The sequence below is a fragment of the Hyalella azteca genome, unplaced genomic scaffold (genome assembly GCF_000764305.2).
Source record: "Hyalella azteca isolate HAZT.00-mixed unplaced genomic scaffold, Hazt_2.0.2 contig10909, whole genome shotgun sequence".
In the NCBI taxonomy this organism is placed as follows: Eukaryota; Metazoa; Arthropoda; class Malacostraca; order Amphipoda; family Hyalellidae; genus Hyalella; species Hyalella azteca.
The window spans coordinates 269,037-290,511 of NW_025940928.1; the positions used below are offsets into that span (position 1 = coordinate 269,037).

At 39.0% G+C, this 21,475-nt stretch overlaps 1 protein-coding gene across 1 annotated transcript in view; it reads right to left on the reverse strand.

Annotated features, from left to right (window-relative positions):
• LOC108674334 (protein O-mannosyl-transferase Tmtc3) overlaps window positions 1-17,896 on the reverse strand; it is a 146,601-nt gene extending 128,705 nt beyond the window's left edge. Inside the window, exon 1 of the mRNA XM_018162273.2 lies at window positions 17,578-17,896. Coding sequence (XP_018017762.1) covers window positions 17,578-17,692 — 115 coding nt within the window. The 5' untranslated portion in view covers window positions 17,693-17,896. The remainder of the gene's footprint in view (window positions 1-17,577) is intronic.
• Between the last annotated feature and the right edge of the window lie 3,579 nt (window positions 17,897-21,475).

A 21,475-nucleotide genomic window follows, 5' to 3' on the forward strand; every position in this document is an offset into this window, starting at 1 on the left:
AACAAAATTTTAGTCAAATATTTTCATCCATTCCTACGAGAAAATTATCGATATATATTTCAGCATCAAACACGACGACAACCATAAGTAAGCCGTCGAAAGTATCGGAGAAGAAAGCTAAGATAATTGAGCAAAAGAGCGATCAAGAGGGGACGGTAAGGGCAGACCAGCGAGGGTAGTGCAAAAAAATACACTCGCTAATGAGGGCTGGCACTTAGAGCGTCCCGCGATCGCTTGTCGCTCCAAGCTCCGGCGCCAAAATTAAAGGCTCGCTGCTATTTTGCAGTTTGGGGAGCATTCCCCAATAGTAAATAGTGCTTCGGTTCTACTGTACGCAGTAAAATATTGTGCCGAAGGGCAAGCAACAAATAAACAGAGGCTTTTATACCGATTAACATAATTAAATTTCTCTACACAATCATTCATATACAGTCACATCCTACCGGTTGATTGTTCATTCCATGACTCAGCGACACCTGCAGGACGTATAAACTTAGCGGCACAAAATGTGCATTGAATAAAAACGGTGTAGCATGAATAATTATTAGGTAAGAATTCAAGCTTCATTTGAGGAGTAATTGAATACAATTTAAGATAATCCCTCAATTTAATTGCATAAATTCACGTTATTTTCAATTCCTAAGTAGTGCCCAGAAAAATTATGCAAACTAATCGTGTTAAAAATCGAAGCGTGACATTCTCAATGATCATTTTAAGGTTTTGATGTTAAGTGATTTAAAATTCAGGGCAAAACCGACTCTTATGCATTTTATACCTCTTGAACGAATAACGAATATAAAACGTAAAAACATCAATGTATATGAGATGATCAAAAATTTTTGTAATAATTAGAAGGCATAAGAACAAAAGATTATAACACATTTGCTTTGATATCCAAGTCGGTGCTTAAAAATTTGACTGTTTGAAAGTTGAAGCGTCAGGAAAATTAATGTTGTTATGTGGAGCCGTTTATGCATTGAACGTAATACAAGACCTCGCCTATCCGCAATACCCCCACCGGGTTCTGCAACCTCCTGACGGCTCGATCCAGACGGTTGAATCTATCCCTATATGAGATATGAAACATATTACCGAGACATGTAACACCAATAGGTCGTGCCCTAAACTCACAATAAAATCTACGAAAAATTTCCGATACCTAAATTGGTACAAATTAAACTTCATACAATTAAATGCAAGGTAATATAATAAAAGATAATGATCAAGTTCTCGATTACGTACAGGCCCGTACATTCAAGTGGCGGAGACCGTAAGATAATACACAGTGCCGCTTTTCCGAGCTTCAGGCTTGATCCGGCAGGATCGTGAGCATATGTGATTGAAAATGGATCTTTAAGCATTCAAAAGACATCAAATATTCCCCACCTTTACAATGCCATAAAATAGTTTGCAGAATATTTTATGCTTGTATATAGTTCATTTCCTGGTCATCGCTACAAGCATGCGAAGCAAATACAAGAACTGAATAAGAGCCTAGTCAAGAAAATGATCGACCCCGTCAATCATTAAAATCACAATGAATGTAGTAATATTCGTCGTATTTTTATTTATTCTTATCGTGCAAATGACGAATCTCACGATTAGGTTCGCAGATGAGAATCCAATGAACATCGATATTCCACTCAACAAAACTGTCAAGTACATAACTGTTTCTGAACAGGCACTTGCAAGCCTAGTCCTAAAGTGTATTAACAAAGGGAATATGAAAATCTTCACAATTCACGCTATGGAACTTTTCCTGCGGCTGCGAAAAATTTGTTAGGCTCAAAAATACAACCTACACGCTTGTACAACCTACACGCTTGTACAACCTACACGCTCGTACAACCTACACGCTTGTACAACCTACACGCTTGTACAACCTACAACCGCTTGTATATGATTCAAGCAACAAATTACAATGAAAATGCAGTGTGCAAGTAAAATATTCTACGACAGAAATCTACAAATTTTTTAGCTAAAAAAGGCATTGAGAATTCCTTCTTTCAAATAATTTTAATTATAGGCTAGTAGGGAATAATCGATTTGCTGCAAGTTTATATGAGAATTAAATAAAATGTATATACTTTTTAGACTTCCAAAGGAGACACGCTCCAAACTTCTGCATTTTTAGATAAAAAATCAAGAACAGAAATTGAATTGCATGCAGCGATCGTCACATTTTCTGGGAAGACAGCTCAGCTTATATCGTTTCGATTTGTTTGATTTGCTATGTTGTACGACTAACGAGTAAATTGTAATTACAATAACATGAGAAAGGCAAAAAATGAAGAACATTCAGACGCTAGAATTCATAAATTGAATTAGGTGTGTGATGTAGCCAATCTTTGCCATAATCAGCATCCATATCTTGTATCAACCACACCAACATCAAATGGGATATAATTACAATCAAGATATAAACCACGATCAACGCACTGATTTGAATTAGTCCCGCCGTGAATAGAGCTTGTGCAGGTTTCCATTTCAAACAAATGGTCGAGCAATCCTAGAAGATAAGCCTGGACGCCCGGTGACAACTCACTCCTCCAGCTCCTGACATTCCGCGTCCAAGTAGGAAAGCGAGTACAACAATAACAAACTTGGTTCTCATAACAATTTCCTGCACACTGGAAAAAAACTAAATTACATAATCATGACATAAAATACAACCACGTAACCGTGATAAATATGACCAAGCTATTTGTTGGTTGAAAATAATAATTTAATGTTCATAACGCTATAGAAGCTAGAAATTTCATAATGACCTACAAAATAGTTGCAGCTCATCGACATAATAGTCGTGTTTTTTGATTAATTCATCGCACTCCTACACAAAACACACGTTCTGATTTGTTTTCGAGAATAGGCTGAATTACAATAATTAGTATAATAGTTTTCCGCAAAACAATGATAATCACATGGAATAACGTCAATTTCAAGCTGAACCTTTCATCACTGAGATGCTGGATAAGAGCAAATTAATGTGAGAAGCATTACGGTAGGTGAAGAAAAGCAAGTAAAATAAAGGTAGAACGGTAGCAAATCGACAAGGAAGGAGAGATAATTTAGAGACAGACAAGGGAGAATAATATTATAATGGCATGCAAGAGAACACAGTCAACAGAAGCATGCAACAAGAACAGGCTGGAGAAACCTGCACGAGAAGGCAGGCAACTCGTGACACGCGTCTAAGGTTGCAACCACGTAAGGCCGCACTCCCCTAATGAGAAACATGCCTTGCTCTCAGGAGGCCAGTTAAGGTTCAATACTCGGCCGGACCTGATGGGGCTCAGATTTTCGACATGGTAAGGGCAGCGGCAAGTGGGTGCTCTGGCTAAGGTTGAAAAATTCCCGCACTAGTATGAACCCTGCGTTCAAAATAACGATTGCTTGCACCTTATAACTACTAAGTAATCAAACTTGCTATATCAGACGGCGCAAGCGGGTGAAGAGGCATCATCCATAACCGATGCAGCAACATCATGAAGCACTGGCAGCCGCAAAAGAAACTTCAGCATCAACATATCGGGATGCCATGTGCGGCATCATAACAGCTTGAGGCACACGCAGCAGCATCACGTGGTATACACCTCAGCAGCTGCATCGTAAGGCGCATGCTGCAGCAGCATCGTAAGGGGCATTCAGTAGCAGCATCGTAAGGGGCATTCAGTAGCAGCATCGTAACGGGCATTCCGTAGCAGCATCGTAAGGGGCATTCAGTAGCAGCATCGTAAGGCGCATCATGCAGCAGCATCGTAAGGGGCATTCAGTAGCAGCATCGTAAGGGGCATTCAGTAGCAGCATCGTAAGGCGCATTCTGCAGCATCGTAAGGGGCATTCAGAAACAGCATCGTAAGGGGCATTCAGTAGCAGCATCGTAAGGGCATTCAGTAGCAGCATCGTAAGGGGCATTCAGTAGCAGCATCGTAAGGCGCATGCTGCAGCAGCATCGTAAGGGGCATGCTGCAGAAGCATCGTAAGGGGCATTCAGTAGCAGCTTCGTGAGGAGCGTCCACAGCAGCTTCGTACGGCGCATCAGCAGCAGCTTCATGCTTCATGCGGTGCTCGCATCAGCAGCATCAAAAGGCGCACTCACCAGCAGCATCATAAGGCGCAAGCAGCAGCAGCAGCAACAACACAAAATGTACATCAATAAAGAGATGACGCGTGAGATGAATGGTGCGACGCAGGCAACACAGATAGCGCTCCTCGATAACAGCGTCAGAGAAATGACCGAAGATGCCACACCGCGAAGCAGACATGCAAACATGCTACCAGGCCGCGAAGACTTCGTGGCCTTCTGACCATGTGAGACGCAAGAAAAACCAAGAATCTCCTAATAACATTGTTGAAAAATATTGGTTACAAGTGGCACAGCTTTTTTAGTGAACTTAGACAATGCAGATTTAGTGAGTCAAGTTCGTATTTGCTCATTACTATCAATTGCGACAAAATTAAGGCAACCGCAGGTGGCATAAGAAGATAACGAAGCAGGGATAGCAGGAATCAACATCTAGTGCAGCTATGCACAATACTTTATCCAGTGCGACTGCATAGCCGCATTATCTATTATGCATAGGTGCACTAGGAGCAACAGAGCAGGCTCGGCAGGAGATCACATCTAGTGCAGCTATATGCAGGTGCGGCAGTCACATGCATAGCCGTGCTGTGTGGTGGCACAAGAATGTGACGTCGAGGCAGCGACTGCAGGATATCACATCTAGTGCAGCTATGCAGTCGCTGACGAGGTTTTTATCGAGTATAACTTGTCATAATGAATGAAGCATCCAAATAAAGGAAGTGCAGCATGGGACGAGGCGCAACGGTTCGTGTCCATTTTGCTATCGTTATTTTCGTGCTCCTTATATAACTGCATGGTTGAAGATCGCGAGCCGTTGCTGTCGTCACTAGCACTATTGTTTTAAGCTTGCAGCTGCTGTCTCTAGTCTTTCCTAGTAACGTAGAAGATTTTACTTGTTAAATTTATTGAGATTCAATTATTTGAGTCGCCAGAGTCCTTGGCAATAGTAGTATAACAGTGATAATAATTAGTGGCATAAATAAAGAAAACACGTTTGCACAATTTCACCTCCAAGCTGGAAAATGAGGAATAATCGCGATTAGATGCGAAATCTAAATGCATCTATAAAATTTCCTTATAAACGAATTTTAGATCGACACATTTCCACTGCAGATGCATTCCACAGGTGGAACCACCTTCCAAAATTTATGGCTACAAAATTATCCGCCAGAGAGGAAAATATTACTAACGTATTACATCGATATGAAACGCGTCCCAGAGTATGTTCATCAAAACCATTATGATAACAAATTTTACCTAAGTACCTAAATTTCAAAAATCTTTTTAAAAATTTTCACTCTGATTCTATTTCAAAACCATTATGATAACAAATTTTACCTAAGTACCTAAATTTCAAAAATCTTTTTAAAAATTTTCACTCTGATTCTATTTATCTACAATGCTGGCCTGCCACACGAAGTAGACAGTTGAAAGTGGACAGAGTTCATCGCTCCGTAAGTTGTTGAGTAGAAGCCAAGTCGGGACCCAAGATATTGACCACGACCACAAAACTCCTGAGCTGCAGACTTCAACTTGGTGAGCCTCTTATGCCAAGTTTGAAGTGTTAATGAAGCACTCCCGCTCTTAGATGATTAACTTTCTCAACATCAAGCTTTTTTAAGTACTTTCACGAGACAAGTTTCTCAGCAGATCCGCACTGATACGGATATAAGATTTGCAAGAAAGTGATTAAACTTCAGGAATAAACTTTCGAAATTTATATATAACAGAAACTGGTGCTACACACAGAAAATTGGGTTATTATGTATAAAAAGCGCCCGGATTGTCATGAGTATTAACCGAATACAGGATTAACCTAGCAACCGCTGAGCAGTTTTGGCAGTGGCCTGTTACCAATCACCGATTAGTGACCAGCATTACTAAGACCAAAGAATTTGTGAACATCATAAATCTTCCGAATTGAGCCATACAAAACGAGTTCAGCGTATTTATTACAAATCTACCTACAATTTGCAAAATTAGTTTTTGACACCAATTAACAGACCTAACTCGATGTACTTAAACCTGCCTTTTCCAATCGAGGAATAAAGCATGCAATTCGATGAAAAAATTGAACGCTTACTTTTCAAGGTATTTTACCTTTAAATTCTAAATTTTTTCCAGTAGAACATAAAACACAAAGCAATGTCGCGTCAAAATGCATGCTTCCGAAATTTTGGCACTTCTTACTTGATAAGAACAAATTGACTCAACACATAAGGCGTAGCTCTAAGACTATAATGAACCAAAGCAGTATATAGCTTGACACATTCTTATTATTTTAAGCATAAGATGAAGCATGACTCGGAATGGTTGTAACGCACAATACCTTCCTTGAGTTTAGAAAACATCTTCAGCAGGTTGGCAATGATCTTCACCAATTGCATAAATATATAATGATGAAAAGAAACAATTGCGCCAATACATAATGGGAAGGCTATCCTTCGATCTCACTATTTACATGGGGAATTGATAACAACACTATAATAAGTACCTCAGGCTAAGAATAGATTTTGCGTGTAGTCCAGAGGAGGCAAGAAAATGATCAAATGAAAATGAGAGGACTGGGCTTGAAGCTCGCAATTGAAACAATGCAGTCGAGAGCTCAATGCCATAATTGTGCATCGCGACAGGACCGGGCAAGTGTAGCAGCGGCCCAGGAGCTTGTAGAATCCGCGTCGATGTTGATCTGACATCGAGAACAAAAGGCGAACACTGCTGTCGCGTGCGATGGGCTAAGAAAATCTCTTAACAAGTTGACAACCCAGGGTATGAGTTCATTGTGAAAATTATTTGAAAATGGAATTAAGAACGTTCTTTTATCAGGCGCAGAAATTTAGCAAGTTATAAAAACATTATTATTATATTGCTATAGAAAAATTGAAACATTTTAACGCGAACTCTGAATAAAATACTTTTTTTTTTCACAGTCAAACATTACTCAAAGTTTATTACCCACCAATAACTTGTACGACAAGTTGAGTTAGCCATTTTTCAGCGTAAAAATAAAAAAAATTAAAAACAATTCGTTCGGCAACACGACCGAATTACAATATTTAAATCTTACTGCACTTCAATTTCTCTCAATTACGATAACTCAAATGTGGGAAGCGTCTTTCGGCTTTCCCATAGCCGTCATATGGTGAGCATTTACCGTAAAACATAATGACATTGTACATTCCGCAATAAAAAAAACACGTACGAATTCCACATACCATCAAACGTACCTACTTCAGTTCAATTGTCCAGAATCTAAAAACCTTAACAAAATGTGCAATGAAAATATTCCCAATTGAATCATTACAACTAGGGAGCTCAGCAAGTTGGGAAGCAATCAGCACGGCGAATAAAACGCTGGAAATGAGTTAACTTTGAAAGAGTCTCATTAGAATGTGTTTGGGGCAGGCGATCTGAACAATGTTTAAAGAGGATGGCATCATGCGGGAGCCGGAGGAGCAGCAGCAAGCAGCAGCGGCGGTCGCCGGCTGAGCTGCCATGGCGACATGAATGCAGCAACACCACAGGGACGCTGAGCAAAATCATTTTATGAACCTCAATAGCGCATAATTTATAGAATTTCTGGAATATTTGATAGTAGTACAAAATCTGAACAACCTGGAGTAATAAAACAAGATGAACGAACCTAGAATTAATAATGGATGCTCGAGATTTTTTACGTGTTTAGCAACATTAATAATTGACGTCAAATATACCGGAATTACGTCAGTCGCGACTGGAAGCAACGTGGAGCTTTGGGGTAAATTTAAACTATTATTCCAGCAAGTAAAAAATTTTTAATCATATTGTAAAAGGAATTTTTTAAGCCTACAAACAAAAAGATTTATAGAAAATTCATGTATGGCTTTTTAGCACGAAATAAATCCTATCATCCAGTCGCCAGATAAGAAAAGTCATACACCAGAACATTTAAATGATTCAGCTTTACAGAAAAGATCGCTGTATATCTTGGCAGCCGTCACACACGAGCGTTCCAGTAAAAAAAAATAAACAGAGCTGAAGTAACGTCATTTCTTTAATAGCCTGGCTTCCCCCTAAACCTTCAAAGTCAACAAACGGTTTTCCCCTAAAGAGATAATTCGTAACTACAGCACAAGTGATTGCAACAATTTCCTAGGCGTTTCTAGAACAGTTTTGATGAAGGCTGGTGATGACCAGGATCCACATCAGAGATGCTGAAATGGAACTGCGGAGTTCGGTGACCGTAAGAGGCACGTGAACGATCATCAGTCCTAACGATGAAAGCAAACACGAAGCTTATCAGGTTTGAGCAGAACAGCCGCGGGCCGCGTCCACCACCCCTACAACGGCCAGCTTCTGAAACTTACACTACAAACTGTCGCCGTAACGAGACACGTACAAACAAGAAATTGATTTTCCAAACGCGTCACTTGATACTAAAATCCTATAAATGTCAAATGACGTCATATTATGGGAATAAAGTCAATACTGTCCAATAGTATTGGACATAGGGCATGCAATATTATGTCCTGTGAACATAGAAGCATAGTAGCAGGAACATTCGTGTTCACTATAGAGAATTCGCAGCAATAGAATTAATCATTATTATATGAAGACATCATCTAGCTTAGCTCGCAATTATGCATGGGTTGCCAAATCTCAGATCATTAGCCATTTATGTGTATTGTTTTATGAACAAAATTCTTGCCTGAATTTCATGAATTGCATTCATTGTATCTTATCTCTACTTAAGTATTAATCAAGTATGTTAACAACCCGATTCCCGTTAGTTGAAAATAGACGGGACTCGGAAATGGCCAACCGTCGGCAGCCGGCTACCCGCCTATAATTTGCATGAAGGCACACGTACACAATTCAATTGAGAGTAACGAACGCCGCGGTGAGTAATAGAAGAGTCGCTGCCCGAGTTACGTCCTATAGAGCGGGCACTCTTGAACGGAGGATTTAATGAACATGTGAGCGGCGCTGGCTGTGGCAATATTGAGGCGGAGAGCATCGCTTCCTCCAATGAACCATTAAAGCACTTCGACGGAACCGTAAAACTCCATGGGGTAGATGGAAGAGCTGCAGACCCAGCCGTCCCCTACACTGCACTGTATCAGTACAACGAACCCTCTGAAATATCAAAGCTAGGAATTTAGTCAAGAGTTGGCTTATCCATGAAGAGAAAAAAACGAAACATATTCAAGAACTCAAGTATATTACCTGTAAATAATGGTTCGTAGTCACAGAAGGAAAAGAGAAATTTTCGACAGTTAACTTAGTTTGCAAGACGTTTTTTGAAGTAGAACAAGATTAGGAATAACCGACAATTAGCAGGTGATGTGTCTAGCCGATTATACAGTATACATTCTTTAATTTCAATTTCCAAATCAGCTTTGAAACGGTAAATTGCAGGATTTTTCAACATTCTACATAAGAGAAATAATTGTATTGAAGTACTTTTCACCTGTAACAGACAAAACATTTCAAATCCTAATGCAGTTAATTTATATTTAATGTATTTAATTAAAAATATTTGTTTATTTCTATGGTGGCATGCATAACGTGGCCAGCCCAGTCTCCAAATTTAAAACATATCGGATAACTTAACGGATCCAGATTTACATGCAGAAAAATATGTCGGCACTGAAATTAAATGTTACCATAACAAAATAAAATTGCAATTAAGAAACAGTTGAATACGAAAGATAAATACGCGTAAATGAAGAACATAAATAAAAATCCCACCTGAAACTTTATTCTAAATTAGAAACGGATATTTTACTGGAAAGAATCAATCGAAAGGAGCAGATGTCAGAGGGTTTATGGAGAGCCAATTCAAAGTTACATTGCGCACATAACCATTGGATTTGTATTGATCCTGCAGCGACAATCGTGTAAAGCGTCGTAACAAATTCAATAGAAACTGCCAAGTCTACGATGTCAATATAAACGGCATAGACAAAATTCAATCGATCAGCGTAGGGAAGTCGTGTTAAGTTAATTACGATCGTCGACAGCTGTTGTGAAAGAGATGAGCGCCACGCTAAATCGATCACATTCAATCTGCATGACAATGAAGGACGGAAGCACCTGTTTGCGGAGCGTGTGTGCAGTTCGCTGTCGTGCATCAAGAGTGAGGCTGCTCGCTTAGTTATATAAATTGCGATTAAATGATCACTTAGTATGATCTTAGTCGTAAATTAAGATTAACCGAGAGCTAAAAACGAGCTTAATTCTAAATTACGATTAACGTAGCATGTATTACGAAAATAAAGTGAAAATATTAACTATCAAGTTCTGTAGAATGTTATATAACGAGCACTGAATCTAAATTAATGAAGTAAAGAAACAGGAAAATTATTTTAATTACGTGTGACGGACCAAGGGCCGATTAACAACGGGTGCATCATCGTTTTTCACAGGCAAGGAAGATGGTAATTATATATATATATGTATAACCACAGACGCAGGAACCGGACGTTCTCTTAGAGGCTTTTGCTTGACCTCAGTTGTAAAAACTATGAAAAGGTCGGGTGATTTGTAGTAAATTTCCAATTTTATATTCGCATATTAAACTTAAGCGTCATCAGTAGTCAATATTTATAGTTACGGCATAATAAATCCTTATCATTTAAAAGGCAAAAATCGCTTATCAGTGAGCGAAGCATTTTATCGAGTGAAACCATTCAGAGGCTAACTTACAATGAAAAAAATAATAAAAGATAAAATAAAATGACGAACAACTAAGAGCAACATTAAGTTCCCTGAACTTTACAGTCTTTTTCCAGAGCGAGTTCGCGGTGACCAAAGAAAACAAACTTCCTAACTTCCCGACGCGCGTTCCACTTCACGTTTCTTGTCGCAAGGAGAGAGATTATTTTACCGGTGTATATTAACGAAAAAAGTTATCGCCATAATCTGTTAAAAGTGATACAATAACGTGCGTGTGGAAACAATAGAAAGCATCGGTGAAACAGAGGCTGACAGATTATTGCAGAAAGCCGTGCAATTTACCAACGATTTTCCCAGTCTGATACGTAAAAGGCATCTTTGAAGATCGTCTTGTTTATATCGGGAGAGTTTCGTGGCGGTTAGGGAAGAAGATTTCGCCCGCTAATAATGCATTTACGGACACACAGCAGGTCATTGGGTCTTCAGAAAACCTCATTAGTATCGATGGGGGCAGGTAAAATTCTGGCTCTAACCAACATTCTTTGATAAACCGTGCCAGATTTGGCCTTTGTCGCGCTTGATTCAAGAGATGGAATGAACCGTTAAGAGCCTCGTGATCACTCAAGTCAGGTAAGGCCGACGAAAAACGTCCGAATGATTGTGAACAAAAATAAGACGAAATTCTTCCTCGGTAAATTTCAACATGATATTTCAACTATCACACTGTCGTGGAATATCTTAATTATAACTGTAGCGAAACAAACCGCAAGCACACACGTTTCAAAAATTTTTGTTTGCAAGAATATCAATCAGCAACACTTTCTCGTATATTTTCGGAGATAAAGAGAAAGAATTGACTTTACAAGTGAGCGGCTTAAAATTGCTCATGTATTTCAATATGCTTAACTGGAAGAGCCCTTCAAAGATATTTCAGAATAGAGAATTAAGTGAATTATCCAAGTAATTGCGTGTAAAATATCGAGTTCGAAGCAACACATTCTCATCTGAATGTGCTTTTTTCAAACAGTAAGAAGAATCCTATTAGAAGCCTAACCGACAAGCGTTCGAATCTGCGAAAGCGTGAAAGCAAATTGGAGGCCATAGCATAACCGTTCAGTAATGTGGGAGGCAGCATTTTTTTTACGCTGTGCCCTGTGGCGCGTGTGTATGGAACCATCGTATTCCTCTTCACAGAAATGGTAGCTATTCCTGTCCAAGTGAATACAAAAATCGAAAAGCAAGCAAAAGGCCAGGAAGGACTGAGCAAAATGGAGATCCAAATCACCGCGGCGCAGGCCCAGCAAGGTCATTTGGTGGTTCTTGACAACGCGTTCGGATCGAACGCAATATTTCAAGCATCATTACGCACAGGCCGGCCTACTGGCCTAGCCTGGCCTCATCGTTTCTTATGTGAAGCAAGACGAAAGATTTTGTAGCGTAGACCACTAAACCAATACCTATGTTTGTTCGAACAAAACTAGAAAAAACATAACGGATATAGATAAAAGCTAGAGAAATTCGAACATAACTAGAAGAACACAATATGACGAGTAATTAGTTATCAAGTCCATTCAACCGTTTTCGTTAGTAATTTTTGCCAATATCTAGTTATAACGAATCAAATTATTAAAGGTAAAATTTCAATACTGATCTAAAATATTTTAAAATATGCACGAGTTTCGAAGAAGGAGTCCACATTTCATTATCTTGTTTAAATACAAACGTATGCTAAGCCCAGCAAAACTCTATACGGTAGTTGGAAAAACAGAACCGTATCGAGTCGATGCGATTCAATATATTCAATAGTGTAGGATCATCACTAATGCACTGCTATGAAATTTAAAGGTATACCGTACGTACGACACGCACATTCAGCCGTGGCGGGTGTCGTGTGCAGCTAGAATTTTCTTCAATGACCACAGGGCAATTATTAATGTGATGGAATACAATTATTAATGTGATGGAATACAAGAGCAGCATGCGACACATTCAGAATCGGAACCCGTATTAATTCACCGGGGAGAGTGAATTATTAATGCACCGAAATAAATGGATAGACACGCGACAAGTCAGTAGTCGGTAAATTTACAAGATTTACTGCGGAATATATAGTTGAACTGTAGAACAAATTACGATAGTCATGAAAGTATCATATTTCATGTTGCAAGTATCACCAGACCGGAGAAAGTGTGTACTCAAATAAAGAATGAAAAGTGTATTTAAATTTAAACATTGTAATTTATACTTTAAATACTCTATAGATAAATTTACAATAGCATTAAAAATTAATTTATGTAATATGATCTAATTGTCAGCGTGATGTGTTTATGCACGATATATCAAAACAATTGGGAATTTGAACAAATTATCCATTTCTCAAGTGGGAGGTTCGTCAACTATATAGACGGAACACTAACTATTCGAACAATTCAATCTTCACTCAATAAAAAACCGTGCATTTTGTACATGACATAATACAAGTAGAGGTCAAACTCTATTGATCAAACTACTACTATATAGGAGCGCAACAAATATGTTATTTATCTCTAGATTATTCTCGAAGAAATTCATTCTATGATTGACATTAATTAAAAAAGAAATTTTTTGGAAATAACTGGAAAATGAAAAATTACGTATTTACACTTGATAACAGTAATGAGCCAACAAAAATATCATGAAAAGCTCTAACAACTGATGATATCATCATAATAATTTTTTGAAAATAGATAACTGCAGGTACTACTGAGAAGGAACAGGACTATTTCTAAAGACACGACAACAAGCAAACCTCAAAAAATTATTAAATAATTAAAGGCTTGAAAAAAAGAAAATTTAAAGAATCTAATCAAAACCGTCAAAACGTAAAAGAAAATGCGTAAATCGTACATCAGAGTGGATGCGTATAAACGCAAAAACGTTTATAGGTGCGTAGTATTAACTGTATCTTTAAAAAAACTCCCAGCATATAGGTGGCGCTTCCAGTGACATGAGCGGAGTAACAGACAGATGACGTAGCAACGAGCGGAGAGACGTACCGATGACGTAGCAACGAGCGGAGAGACGTACCGATGACGTAGCAACGAGCGGAGAGACGTACCGATGACGTNTACCTAGCAGTGGTAGATGGTAGCTGGGCGCAATAACACGGCAGCTGTGCCGGTGCTGCTTGTGTAGCAGGTACCTAGCAGTGGTAGATGGTAGCTGGGCGCAATAACACGGCAGCTGTGCCGGTGCTGCTTGTGTAGCAGGTACCTAGCAGTGGTAGATGGTAGCTGGGCGCAATAACACGGCAGCTGTGCCGGTGCTGCTTGTGTAGCAGGTACCTAGCAGTGGTAGATGGTAGCTGGGCGCAATAACACGGCAGCTGTGCCGGTGCTGCTTGTGTAGCAGGTACCTAGCAGTGGTAGATGGTAGCTGGGCGCAATAACACGGCAGCTGTGCTGGTGCTGGTGCAGGTCTTAAATATCTGTGTGGCAGAGGCGGCATACCAAACCTCAATTGCCAGCAGCCACGCCAGAATTCGAGGCAATTGGTAGTGAGCGAGCCACGGCTGGTCCACGCGTAGCCGAATCTCTCTAAATTGAATGATCCTTTAAATTAGCTTCAAAAATGTTGATTGCACGCCAGCCAACGTAATAAACGCTGAGGAATTGCGCTTCAGATGAATGTTGACAACGTAAGCCGTTGCTTTTCATTGATCGTATAATGCGCTAAGTTTAGAATGTCTTGGAAATTGATAGTAACAAATAGGAAATAAACAACTTGATTATAAAGTAATACTAGCTTCATTTTGTATATAAAACTATAATTCCTGTGCAACGCAATAGCTTCTAATCACATGAACGAACGAAGAACCATAACTTCGAATCTTTCAATGAAACATCATAATAAATTTATAAAATAGGGAGAGTTTGTAAATCTGGATAAATAATAAGTTGCGCAAATCTAAAAAAAGCTTTTAGCAAGCGGAAACATTCCACAGAATAAATTGAAGCTTGTTTCAAAATTATTAAAGCATGTGCTTATTTAATTTGACCACCTCTACAAGCAATACAGTGGAAAACTTCTTAAAACAACGTCCATCGTACCCTAAATTGCAATGTTTGATATGTTTCTTGAACTTCCCAATTTAAATGTGTAATGCTCCTCGAGACGTACCTCCAAATTTCATCTATCTATGCATACAATAACTAATTGCAGCTAAAGTGTACCATCGTTAATTCAGTCATTCATTCACTAAATCACTCATTCATAGACGATCCTATAAACATCCTCGTTGAAGCACTTGTACAATATTAAAACCTAATATTGGCACAGCCAATACATAGAAATTTTATGTGATATAATAATTAGTAACACAACAAATATATTGTTCAAAACATAATTTAATCCCATCAAAAAAACGCTAAGGTCCATTTTCCCGTATTTGACAGGATCAATTGATTACTCCGCTTGTATATTGGAAAATAAAATTGGACACGAGCATGAATGTAGTTTGGAGCTAGTAAAGAAACCGAAGAATAAAAATGTACTTCTACGATGAGGCCGTAATGATTTAAGTTCATAGATAACTAGCGAAAGATAGAGAGAAAAACAGAGGAAAGGCGAGAGAGTGTGAAGAAGTGAGAAAGAGTGAAGAGGTGAGAGAAAGAGTGAAGTGGCGAGAGAAAGAGTGAAGAAGTGAGAGAAAGAGTGACAAGGTGAGAAAGAGTGAAGTGGAGAGAGAAAGAGAGAGAACGTGATGTGGCGCGCAGGGTGCAGGAGGCAGAGCAACAAGATGCCGCTTATCAGGCTGGGATGATGCGAGGCAGGGGGTCCCGCCGCCGCGTCTAGCAGCCCGCCACACCACACACTCTCTGGCTCACTTCTCCACACAGAATATGCTACGATATGTGATGTCTCGACACACCACACTCCCGCGGCTGTCTGGCTCACTCCTCCACACAGAATATGCTACGATATGTGATGCCTCGTCACACCACACTCCCGCGGCTGTCTGGCTCACTCCTCCACACAGAATATCCTACGATATGTGATGCCTCGACGCACCACACTTTCAGCGACTGTCTGGCTCACTCCTCCACACAGAATATACTACGATATGTGATGCCTCGACACACCACACTCTCCGCGGCTGTCTGGCTCACTTCTCCACACAGAATATGCTACGATATGTGATGCCTCGACACACCACACTCTCCGCGGCTGTCTGGCTCTCCTCAACACAAAATCTCCTACGATATTTGGATTCTCCAAAAAGAATCTGCCTCGCACCTAACCTACATTTCAGCTGATACCTCTGAGATTCATTTTGTGGATTAATTATAATTATTATCGGCATATTCAGTGGCATCTTTCATTCCAAGTCCATACCATCAACTCTCCAATTTTGTATCATAAAATAATTTATTTATTTTAGGTTCGAACTAAACGCCTTAGAGAATTTTTGCTTTACTGATGCAATAGACTTCAGACCACTTACGCTTCGCTCTAGTACCATAAGCATAAAGACTGAAGCCGCATAGTCTTACCTTCTAGCTTTCAGATGAGTAGGTAAGTTCTTCCAACTCGGGTTTCGTTTTATTTCCAATTTAGTTGCGAAAAAGCGAAAAAAATTCACCATACTATCAAATAAACATTGAAGAACACGCTTGCATATAATAATACTTGTAGCACAGCCAGATAGTGGGTTTAAAAGTTTATACATGCATCTTACAGTATAACATTCAAATTCAAGACCTTAATTCGTCTCATACATACAAACATCCATTAAAAACTACCTACTTCAGAAGTGCGGCACTATTTTTTTTAATTATAAATGAAAACATGAACCTAGGATCTTGATTTATTTTGAATTGTAATGTCAGTTATTACTAAAAAATTACAATGATTTTCAGTAAAGAAGGTATATTTTGTTACCTAATTCCAATTCCAAATTAGACACGAAATATTTAATTCCTGATCTCCCAAATTGTAACTATAAATGAAAATTTTTAGTTACAATTTTCACCGTGATCAGAAAAATTTGAAAATGGAAGATTTGCAAGACCGAAATTTTAACATGTTCAAGCCATCCACCACAAACGGACATGCCCACTGCAAGGTTTTAGCTTTATGTGAGATTTTCACTTCAAACAAAGAATAATGATAAAACGGCCGTGCATGGGCAAGAAATAAAACAATATCGATCTGGAGTTAGGCAACTAAATGCAAGAAAAACATTCCCAGAATAATTTAGAAGAACATTTTTATAACGATATTGGACTAAAATTGTTTCTGATCAAATCCGTTATGACCGCCTTTGATGCAGCGACATGAATAACATCAAATTAAAACGACGTTTGCACTGAAGACAATCGAAAAGGACATTGAATTGTAGACAAGAAAATATCAATGATCAGGAAAGTTTTAACCCTTTTAGTGCGATTGGGAAAATAACTTAGATAACCCTTAATTTTTCTGTGCCTGAAGAGATGTAGTGATGCAAATAAGTATTTGATTAACTTGATCATTAAAGATGTACCATCTATTTGGAGAGAATGCCGAATGGGGATATTGCGTTTTGCCAAATGTGGCACAAATTAATAGTATTCCTAGGCGAGTTTCTACATTTCAGTACATGGAGTGGAAAGATTTCAAATGTGCACATTAAATTTGAACATTAACGTTTCAAGAAGAGATAAAAGAGTTGGCACTTGGCGGTAACGTCTATATATTTATCGCCAGGAATCCAAGTAAATTTTAGAACATACACTTGGCAACATATTAGCATGGCAAACATCTCATATAGAAACATACCACCTAATTGGCTGTTGAATTGAACCAGGAGATCTCACCTTGGTCGTCAGGGTGAGGTGGAGGCGTGGGCTGTCTCGAGTGGTGACCATTGTGATGGTGATGGTTATTGTTGTTGTTATTGTGAGAGAATCTGCTGCTAACCTGCATTGTCATGCAACACCACAACACTTCTTCACCAAATCAAGAACTCAAGCAGCATTGGCTGAAGATTTCAATACTTTTCAGATGTCACATTGCTTTCAACAACGCACATATTGCGATATAGTAGAGCGTTTCCAACAAACTTCTGGCGCTAAATACGAAAACGCATTTACCTTTGATTTCGTCAGCGTAACTAAAATAGGTGAATATAAGAATTTATAAATATGAAATGATTATATACTAGCTATACATTCAATGATTGAACAAAACATTGAAAAAAATATTTTAAAACAAATATCTCGCACGCATAATTTTCATCGCAGGAACGAATAAAGGCTCCCATTGAACGTAAAAAGATTATACGTCGTTGAATTCAAATATGACACCAACTCATATATAAAGCAATCCGGACTAAAGCCTGTCTCGCAGGTCTCTCGCCGCTAGACTGATCAACAAATTGAATGGAAGAGCAATTTTATTTTCATATCTTGAACACCATAGCCTAACTAAGTAAAGGGCCTCATTTGCCTTGGTTATCGCTTATCGGTAGCATTTAGCGAAAATCGCAAGCGTACGAGGTGCTTATGATTTAAAATTTTGGAAAGTAAATTCGCGTGAAAATTTGCCACATGGAAAAATTAACAGAAAGCAGTGAAAAATAGAACGAATGGCAAACGATGTGAATATGGTTACTTTAACGTTTAAAGCAAAGAGTGATACATAGCGACAGGGAAGAGAAGTAAGTAGCTGGCACGTTACGTATCGTACTTGATCTAACTTTCGCAAATAACATTATAGTTCAAGGTTAAGCCTAGGCTTGTAAGAGAAGCTTTAAATTTGAATAGACAAATAGCTCAGTGTTACTTCGAAAGTATTTCGTAGTCTTTGACAAAGGCAATTAAGTTTGGGATGGCACAAACGAAGGCTTCTCACCACCGACGCACGACACACCACTAGCGCAGCTGGAAGCGGACTGACTGAGCTGCAAGGTTTCCAGTCAGTCTGACTCCACAACGTCGAGCGAGGTTCGCCGCCCGCCACTGCTGCTGCCGGTCCAGACACTCGACTTCCTAAAGACTCGGCCCTGCTGTTGCTCGGCCCTACTGTTGCTCATCACACTTATCAAGTTACCAATTTTAATAACTTCTACTGTTCAACTTTATTGTACCAACGTAAAAAACTTAAAGCACTTAAACTTATGAATAAGAAATTTAAAAGATGGCACTGGAAAGGCTAGATAAACACGAAATGAAAAATAATAGAAACGGAATTTTCATGAATTAATCAAGTTTTAAAAATTTAGGAAGTTTCGCAGACTTTTAATTTATCGAAATCTATGAGTTTAATAACCATCTGCTGACTGGAGCAGATACAATACTATAATGCACCCCATAAAATGCATAACGAAGATCTACGCCACACGGGAGGCTCGCTGCTTTAGAAACTTAAATGCGACATAGTTGCACATAGAAATCGATCTCTATAGAGATTGCACTCAATTGAATAAATATAATGTGAGACAGGTTAAAAAAACGATAGGAGCGTTCACTCCAAGCAAATTTGGCAACATCATAAATACGAGTCAATGACATGGACCATCAAGCAAGCAGCGATAAGTTTTGTACGACAATGAAGCAAAAACCAGGAAAGTGTCTTGCGTCTGGCTGCTGGAAGAGCAGAACCGCCTCCATGATCCAAGCTCCGCCCAAACCGCAGCCGCAACTAAACGCCACTTGGAGCAACAAAATCTTAGTGTTCAAGCAATGCAATGATCACATATGACAATTCGAACATGTTATCTTATTTAAGTACTTGTTAAATATTTTATGTAGCATGGTCTTGGTGGTATGATTGTTCAAAGTAAAATTTCTACGAATTATCAACCGCTAACTGAAGTAGGTACATGTGGAATGAAAGTTATATTGATGAACCCAACAAAATTAGATTGACCTGATGCGAATGCTTAGTTCTATCTTAGCATTTATTGCAGAACTCCGATCAGCTCAAGTGTGCGCGATTCACGCTGGAAGAAAAATAACCAATAGCACTGTTAATATTTGAATAGTTTTTTGAGTTTTTAAAGACTGATTTATGCAGTTGCACATGCATGGATTCCGTAAACGATTGAAAAACAGGTCGCCGTAATCAGATAGAAGTGTGCAAGACGGTTGGTAAAATGCATCCGGACGAATGACTTCGTACTCCTACAAGAATCAACTCAAGTAAACAGCACCAATAGCTAAATAGTCTTCGGCCCGAAATGAAGAATTCAAACAAATTTAATACTTCTCGATTGCTTTTGTTCCCACAAAGATGGACCAAAAATCTATTTCGCAAATAAGTTACAACTTTCTTCATTGACAAAAAATTTTTCGGCTAAAAATATGCATAAGAATTTTAAAGATATAAAACAACACCACAGTATTAAATGGTTCATATATATAACGAACAATTCAAGAGCTAACCGCATCCCATGGCATGCAGGTTACATTTGCGTGACTATTTTCCATTTGATTAACACCGCCATTTCTGATAAGTTTCGACCTGAGTCTAAGAGTTTTTATTCAGCAGTCCGGTTATAAAAATTGACTCAATATACAGATGCATGTGAAATATACACTCAGAACTTAATCTGACCCGCATCCGTATAACTGAATTCGTTAAAAATATAGAGCGATCATCGTGTCAATATCTGAACCTTCTTCAGCGACCATTTTTGAACAAGACAATATGATTACAAAGCAAAACACCTATAGATGCACTCCGTATAACTGAACTCGCTGAAAATATAGAGCTAATATCATGCAGATATCCGAATCATTTCCTGCAGCCATCTCTGAACAAACACCATTGGCTTAGGAAGCGAGACACCTAGACGCATTCCGTATAACCGAATTGTTGAAAATGTAGAGCGATCATCAGCTGGTCAATATCCGAACCTTCTTCAATCTTCAGTGACCATTTCTGAACAAGACAATTGGGTTACGGAGCGAGACACCATAATGATGACATAGACAAAGGCTCTATAATGCCATGCAAGTGCTGCAACGTTCTTCTGCGATGAAAGTAAAGTGAAGACAGTTTAAATGGGACCATGACGAGCTCCAGTAATGGCGACCTGACGCACAAATTACAGGGAGTTGACCCCCAGCCACGACAAGAACTTGCGTCCGGCCACATATGTTACACGAGCTTTGAAATGCATAATGCCTCGTACAGCAGAGCACGAACATATGACATCCAAAAACGACCGAACGTATGATGAAGATAGTTAGAGCTAGGGATTAGATCTAAGTGGCGAATCGACTTTATCAGATTAAATGGCTAAACACTTGCGAGTACTGAACGATTCGGTTAAGCAACCACTCTATTCTGCTTCAGCTTTAAAAATAATCGATTACTGGATTGTAGCAATTGAAGATGGAGATTAGCAATACGACATGATTGATCATTTACGAAGATATTAATGACTATAGTTACTAATACGAGGGCGTCATCGAGCTCGATACACAGGTCCGTTAGCTACAGGAAAATTACGAAACAGAAAGTAAAGAATTCTCTCACGCTGCGGCAGATAGCTTAACAATTAGAGGGCAAAAAAGATTTGACGGCCGCTAACAAGCTACTACATCACAGCAATTGTCAGCCTCCTCGGCAGCGCCGCAATACTGAGGGGAAGGCTAAGCCAAGACAAACGCACGAAAAACTTCCGCCTGAAAGCCAACAATTTAGAACAAACGAGTACAATCAGCGTATGGTTTTTACTTGGCAGCGACTTTGGGGAAAGAGAAGCTG